Genomic DNA, 6,865 nt, shown 5'->3' on the forward strand with positions numbered 1-6,865 from the left:
AACTGGAAGAGTGAATCCCCATTCGAGGATCCTTTACAGAGATGCTTTTCTTTCTTGCTAATGGAAAAATTCCAAAATCCTGTAGGACTTTTCTCGATCGTTGACACCTGGAGATTAGGGGATTCCTCGTGGAGCCAGTTGCAAAACTGGAGAAGAGTGGCAGAGACCTCCCATCCGGGTGAATCCCCGGGCTCTTTCCATTCGAGGATACCCCAATCACGTGCGTGGATCCAATTACAATTTAAAGGTGTATTTCAGTCATCAACGGGATACATCTACCCATGATGCATCACCGAGTGAAGGGAAGATGCGCTCCTCTCCACCTCCCACACCCACGGACGGTCATTCTAATACGCTGGTTAATACGTGGATATGCAGCACTGAGGATAAACTGTAACAAAGGGTCCAGCATGGTATATAAACTCTGCCGTGGATCATCTTCTCAGTTCACTCAGCGTCTTCAGTCATAACAGCAATATGAATTACCACCAGGTAGGCTATCCTCCGGCTTATGGCTCCTACTAACCACTGTGGTGGCGCGTTCGTCCTCGGTAGTTTCGTTCTAGACTGAAAACATTTTTTGGAATCTTTTTGGTTCAAATTTGAAATTTCATAAACTAAATTAGTTATAGCGTGGTGTTTCCATTTAAAGTGATTAAAAATTGTCAACTAGGATATTTTGAACTAGTAAACACCTTGAACTTCGCACAGAAGTCAGAACTTAATAATAATTTAATAAACGATGTTTGCGATTGACAATCATTGTTTCTTATTATTTTACGCTCTCTTCTTTGTTTACATTAAACGGTCACGGACAAACAAATAAGTTAAACAATTTGGCGCATTTTTAATTAAAAAATGAATCTAACTGTTACGTCTGAAAAGTTCAAACATTAGCCGCTATATATTCTCGAAATATATCCTGTAATAATCCCCAGAGGGATGCATGCGCCATCTTAAACTGCTCGGCAATCATCCTCGATTGTAGCAACACGTTAATTTCGCCACACACAAATTACGTTCAGCGAATCATTGGTATGCTTCAAGCTTTCTATTTCACTTGGCATAATCATTCTCTATGACTCTTTTCGTTACCTACGCTAACGACGTTTCAATGACGAAATCAAACAAGAAGCGTAATCATCGTAAAATCAAAGTAGAGACGAAACGAGACCACTGTCATCAGCTACTTGTGCCTCGGAAGATGAAGACCGTACAATTGATTTTACCTGTCTCTGATCGTTATTACGAATACTTTAATAATTCCACTCAGTACTCTAAAGTTACTCTAAATTTTTGTTCCCTTCTCTTCAGTTCATCTCATTGTGTGGTCCTGTTCGCCACTTCATCGTCCTGTTTAATCTTCTATTATTCTGCGTGGAATCGTTTTGTTGATCCTGTTCCAGTTAACGGAAGTGCTGTTGGTGCTAACGTGTCTCAGCAGTAATGCGCTTGCTGGACTGTTGCCGGGTGGTGGTGGTGGTACCAGTGGAGGTGGTTACCAGTACAACAGACCAGGAGGAGGTGGATTCGGCGCTCCAGGTGGATTCTCTGGGGATGTAGGAGCCGGCAGAGGTGGTGATTTCGCTGGAGGCTTCAGGGGGAGGCCGACCGGAACGTACGGACCTCCAGGCGGCGGCGGCGGCGACGGTGGTGGCTTCGGAGGACGTCCCGCTTCATCCTATGGAGCTCCTGGACAATTTGGTAGCGGCGGTGGAGGATACCAAGACGGAGGATACCAAGGTGGTGGCTTCGGAGGCTTTGGTCGCGACAATGGAAGGGTAACTACAATCGAGTCGCAAAAACATTGGAATACTTTCTTAGATTTGTCACAATTGTCTTATGTTTTAGCCTCAACCATACAGCTTCCAATACGAAGTGTACGATCCTCCAAGCGGAAACGACTACTCTCAACGCGAGAGCAGCGATGGTAACGTGGTCACAGGGGAATACAGAGTTCTTTTGCCAGATTCAAGGACACAGATTGTGAAATACATGGCTGACGACGCAAATGGATACACCGCCGATGTTCAGTACGAGGGCCAGGCTCAATTTTCACGTGGAGGATCGGGAGCGTACCAAGGAGCTGGTGGTGGCTACCAAGGAGGTGCTGGAGGATACCAGGGTGGCTATCAGGGTGGTGAGTCCAGTTTTAATATTATAAAATAATAACCCCATAAGATTACATATACGGATGTTATTCATGAATTCTTTTCCATATTACCACAGGTAGGGGTGGTGGATTCGGAGGAGATGGTAGCAGTAATCAATATCTACCACCTCGCAACAGTTACCGGAAGTAACTTGCTGAATCATGCTGCATCACCATCAAAACGCTAAATCCCCCAACTACTGGGCGACAACCTACACGGACCTCCCTCGTTTACAGCTTCTACTTTTACACAAAAACACAAACATCTACACAATAATCTTACACCACTGAGTCACATGCACATTTACATTAATAATCACCCAATGGTATTTAACTCTGTATATCTTGATTAGCATAATTTAATGTTTTATATGTATACATTACTCTGTACATGGTAACTTTATATATTTGTGTACGTATTTATGCGAGCTTGTAGTAAAACACAAAGGAAATACATCTTTGTATTTAAATGTTCTGCTGAAATCAATTTACCTTAAAACTTCTTACAACAAATAGATCTGCACTAGACTGTAGATTTTGTAATCAACAACCACATCTTTGGTTTGAATTATTGAATAAATTGTGGTACTTGGCAATCTAATTGAGTACAAGATAATGAGGGACTCACCAAAGGAAGCTGTTCAAGAGGAGGTGATTCTGTATCAAGTAGGATAACATTGTTGAAAGTTGATAAATGAAAGCCTACAGCAAACCAGGCTACAGCAGTTGTAATGTCTCCAGTTCATTTCTTTGCAGAGCTGATAACAAAATATGAACATATTTTATGCGCTAGACTGTAGATTTTATAATCAACAATCACATCTTTGGTTTGAGTTATTGAATAAATTGTGATATTTGGCAATCCAATTGAGTACAAGATAATGAGGGACTCACCAAAGGAAGCTATTCAAGAGGAGGTGATTCTACATCAAGTAGGATGACATTGTTGAAAGTGGATAAATACAGACCTACAGCAAAACGGGCTACAGCAGTTGTAATGTCTCCAGTTCATTTCTTTGCAGAGCTGATAACAAAATATGAACATATTTTATAACGTTTATAATCACGAACACATTTCTAATCCCGCGAAAATTGCACCTCTACGGTTGTTACAAGCGTACCACATAAAGAAAAACTAACCGCAGTTCTAACAGAAAAAGAACTAAGTTGCATTGTCATAAGAGCCATCTTGCGAGCATGTTTTCAATTGCTTAGAAATTATCATCAATGGTTGTGTTACCGACGAAGAAAGGTGTTTTGAATAATATTCGGGGGAAGCACAAAAAGATTTTCTTTGTCGTGCAACAAGTGAGTGAGCAAGATTTGAAACTAATTCGATCAATTATGCGTTGTTTGTTGGTGCCTGGAAGATGAAGACAATAGAGGGAAAAGTGGTGGCTTTGGGATCCCAAGGTAAGTTATATGTATACATATTAACAAACCACTTCTTTGTGCATTAATCGTATCATTCCTATAATTCACCCCTTTGGAAATGTCAAATTTTCGTTTTCTTAATGAATTTATGATTTCTTATGACTTTATCGTCGTTCGTTACCCGTAAAGCATTTTAGGTTAGTTTCTAATGTTTATATCTGCGCGTATTATTCCCTTCACATGCCCATACCCCTATTTGTTCTATTCTTTAAACAAAATTCCAAATTTCAATAGATTACAGGGGAATTCTTTGTTTTCCAGGTGTTGGAAAAACAAGTATGATCATACGCTACGTCAGGAAAGCATTCAACGAACGTGCGAATCCCACGATAGGCGCATCCTTTTTTACGTGTAAATTAAATTTGGTAAACACAAGAATAATGCTACAGGTACAATGATGGTCATTTAAAGTGTAATACGAATAGCAGTGCATAGTTAGTTTCTTTCAGATCCGAAATTAATTAAAATTATTTAATTTCAAAGAATGTTAATATGTCTGTCTGAGTTTTGGACCCAGTTTCGAAGCTCTGCTGTGGTACAATAGCATGGATTTAGTTGCTTTGTTGGGTTTAGGTCTGGGACACTGCTGGCCAGGAAAGGTTCAGGTCCATGGCACCGATGTACTATAGAAATGCCAATGCAGCCATGTTGGTGTTTGACTTAACGCAGTATAACACATTCACAGCAATGAAAGGTTGGGTGGCAGAGCTTCGCAGAAATGTGGAGGAGACTATGGTGTTGGCAGTAATAGGGAATAAGTCTGATCTGATAAATGAGCGGCAAGTTGATAGCGAGGAGGGTAGAGTCTATGCAACAAAAATTGGTGCCAGTTACCATGAAACATCTGTTAGAGATGATGAAGGTATTGAAAGTGTTTTTTTGGATATTGGCATGGGTCTGCTTAAGCTATCTTCCAATGAAAGAGAGGCTACATCCATTAGGGTATACGAGTCAACAAGCTCCGATATGAGTGGTATGGACCCATGCTGTACACCCCTAGAGGAAAGTCCTCAGAACCTCAGTATTGCTCACGGGATACAAGAGAGAATACACACCTGCTGCTAGTCTTTTCTATTTTGTTTATGGCTCAAATATAGTCTAGTGTCAGAAGCAAGTATACTTCATTTGTATTGTTCGGAGATACTAACAAAAGCACTTCAAAACTAAACTAATTCCACTCTTGCCTAAAAATTTACGATTATGTAGTTACAGTCTTCTGACACTAATCCTTTTGTCAAGTGGGATTCCACATAAAAATGTACTAAAATGAGAAGTCATTCTTATCGCAAGAAAATAGATGTCGCTTGTAACGATAACAACGACAATGTCTTCCATACATGACTTCTATATAAATATAGAGCTCATTGCAAACATACTCTTTTCTTGTGTATTTAATATTTCTACTGTTTTTAATAAAAGTGAAAAACAATCTGTGAGTGATGCTCCTTAGGTATAACGTTTGTTACCTTTCCAAAAATAGAAAATAAGTTTAGAACATATTACATTTTATTAAAGGCTTTTGCAGTGCTATGTCGAGCGAGTCCCAAGATAAATTTTCGATGTTATTTTATTATTAGTATTCTGAGAAGACTACATATCTTCTTTTCAATTAATTATAGGAAACGTTAGATTTCTGCTAATTACTAGAAAAAACGCTCGTGATATTTTATAAGTAGCAGAGTTCTGTATTCGTAAGTATGAATAGGATAATCATGAGGTGAGTCATCCTCTCTTTGGGCCTGGCATCACGAACCGTGACGCGTCCCAGCTTTGTTTATGTTTGACTTATCTCGTTTTTGTTACGTAAGTGTTCCTTTAGTAAACCTACTTAGGCCAATAGCGGTTCGAAGTAACGAGGGTCTAATGCGTTTGTTCAAATGTCGTGCCGATATCGGGGAATCCCGTGATGAAAAACGGAACAATAATAAACATTCTAGACGATGATCTTTAATAATCACCAAATGGAATAATAATAGAACATTCCGAGTTATAATTTTTGCACGCATTATAATACGTTTCATACTGTACTTAAATTATTAAGAACTCCAAAAATAGGAATGCTAATTTTTGATTTACTTATGAAAGCGGGAATATCGAATAGTTATTTCTGCGAATGGGACACCATGTTTAATTACCTATAGTACTAGGTATTCGTTACAGAACTATGCTTAACATTGCGAGATACCGATTACGCAAAGCCTTGAGGTCTTCTGTTCCGTTCCGAGCATCGTACACAGGTGTACTGTGTGCGAGTAAGCTAATTAAGCTCGTTCATTCTGCAGGAGCAGCCACTGCGGAAGAAACGAGATTGCACCAGTGGGTGACTTTGTATTGAATGCGTGCGAGAAGAAAGGCACGCGCTATGCGAATACCATCAACTGTTTACACACCACCAAATAGAAGTACAATGTACACAAACATGAACTCCAAGGAGTTCCCTTATGTTTACAAGTGGGTGTAACACTACGTTCCCTGCAAAGGAAGAAGGAGAGGCAAACAGAGTCTATTCTAACGTAATGCTCGCTTTAGAGAGCTCTCTGCGTTTTGTTTACGAGAGCAGACAGTTAGTCGGTATCCTCGGTCAAGTCCAGGTCGTCAAACATGCGGTGAACCACAAAGTATTCGAACGCTATCGAATGAACGTTTCGACGGTTGAAAATATGTGAATCATATGTTCATTTCACCTGCAATTTGTAATACGACTCGCATTTATTAAGCTTTTCATTTGAGAGCGTCCGAACACTTGTGGCTCATTGTATGTGCAAACCTCGCGCGATTTCCGTTGGTTTGAACCAAGGTCGTTTCTCGAGTCTTTGCGCGTACAATCATGCGAGCTTTTGAAACAACAGCTTGTGATATTTTGTACAGTTAACTCTGTATAGATATTGTTGTCGATATGGCAAATTTCGGATTGGACACCGTTGTTAACGATGTGAAAAAGTTGATCGACATTTTAAACAGTTAGAATTGTCTACGCTATACGTGAAACTATCTGTAAGATGATTGTACGAAGATGTAACAAGAGACCTTTGCCAGTCGTGTTTCACGTTCTTAATATTCTTCAACAATGTTTACTATTGCCCGGTCTCATGATCGATAATCGCATAGCAGTCGTTGCCAATGGTAAAATTTAAAGAGGAACGAACCACCCTCGAAACATTAAAGTATTAAGATATACACCGTATATACAGGGTGTCCCAAGAATGTTGGAAGTCGTTGAAAGAGGTGGTTCGGGAGGTGATTTGAAACAACTTTTTTTAAGCAGATATTAACAAAAAA

At 39.7% G+C, this 6,865-nt stretch overlaps 1 protein-coding gene, 1 long non-coding RNA gene and 1 pseudogene across 4 annotated transcripts; 2 read left to right on the forward strand and 1 right to left on the reverse strand.

Annotated features, from left to right (window-relative positions):
• The first annotated feature begins 307 nt into the window (after window positions 1-307).
• LOC128882243 (pro-resilin-like) lies at window positions 308-2,604 on the forward strand (annotated as a pseudogene).
• Window positions 2,510-3,241, reverse strand: LOC128882245 (uncharacterized). Of its 2 annotated transcripts, none has more exons than XR_008458321.1 (3): window positions 3,121-3,241; window positions 2,781-2,910; window positions 2,510-2,626 (listed from the first exon to the last, which is right to left on the reverse strand). It is a non-coding gene; the product is annotated as an uncharacterized LOC128882245 (long non-coding RNA). The 2 variants fall into 2 exon arrangements; XR_008458322.1 differs by having other exon boundaries at window positions 3,047-3,205.
• Window positions 3,242-3,367: 126 nt separating this feature from the next.
• LOC128882244 (ras-related protein RabJ) lies at window positions 3,368-5,015 on the forward strand. 2 transcript variants are annotated; one of them, XM_054133830.1, is made up of 3 exons: window positions 3,368-3,565; window positions 3,848-3,975; window positions 4,160-5,015. In XM_054133830.1, exons 1-3 carry the CDS (start codon window positions 3,523-3,525, stop codon window positions 4,649-4,651), a joined length of 663 nt encoding a protein of 220 aa, XP_053989805.1. In that variant the 5' UTR covers window positions 3,368-3,522; the 3' UTR covers window positions 4,652-5,015. The 2 variants fall into 2 exon arrangements, with proteins under 2 accessions (XP_053989805.1, XP_053989806.1); XM_054133831.1 differs by having other exon boundaries at window positions 3,848-3,951.
• The last annotated feature ends 1,850 nt before the right edge of the window (window positions 5,016-6,865 follow it).

This window comes from Hylaeus volcanicus, unplaced genomic scaffold (genome assembly GCF_026283585.1).
Source record: "Hylaeus volcanicus isolate JK05 unplaced genomic scaffold, UHH_iyHylVolc1.0_haploid 8104, whole genome shotgun sequence".
Lineage (NCBI taxonomy): Eukaryota > Metazoa > Arthropoda > Insecta > Hymenoptera > Colletidae > Hylaeus > Hylaeus volcanicus.

Coding starts and splice junctions, on each gene's coding strand:
- LOC128882244 (XM_054133830.1), top strand. CDS start 3,523: ATGAAGACAATAGAGGGAAAAGTGGTGGCTTTGGGATCCCAAG. Junction 3,566..3,847: donor GGTGGCTTTGGGATCCCAAG/GTAAGTTATATG, acceptor TTTGTTTTCCAG/GTGTTGGAAAAACAAGTATG. Junction 3,976..4,159: donor ACACAAGAATAATGCTACAG/GTACAATGATGG, acceptor TGTTGGGTTTAG/GTCTGGGACACTGCTGGCCA.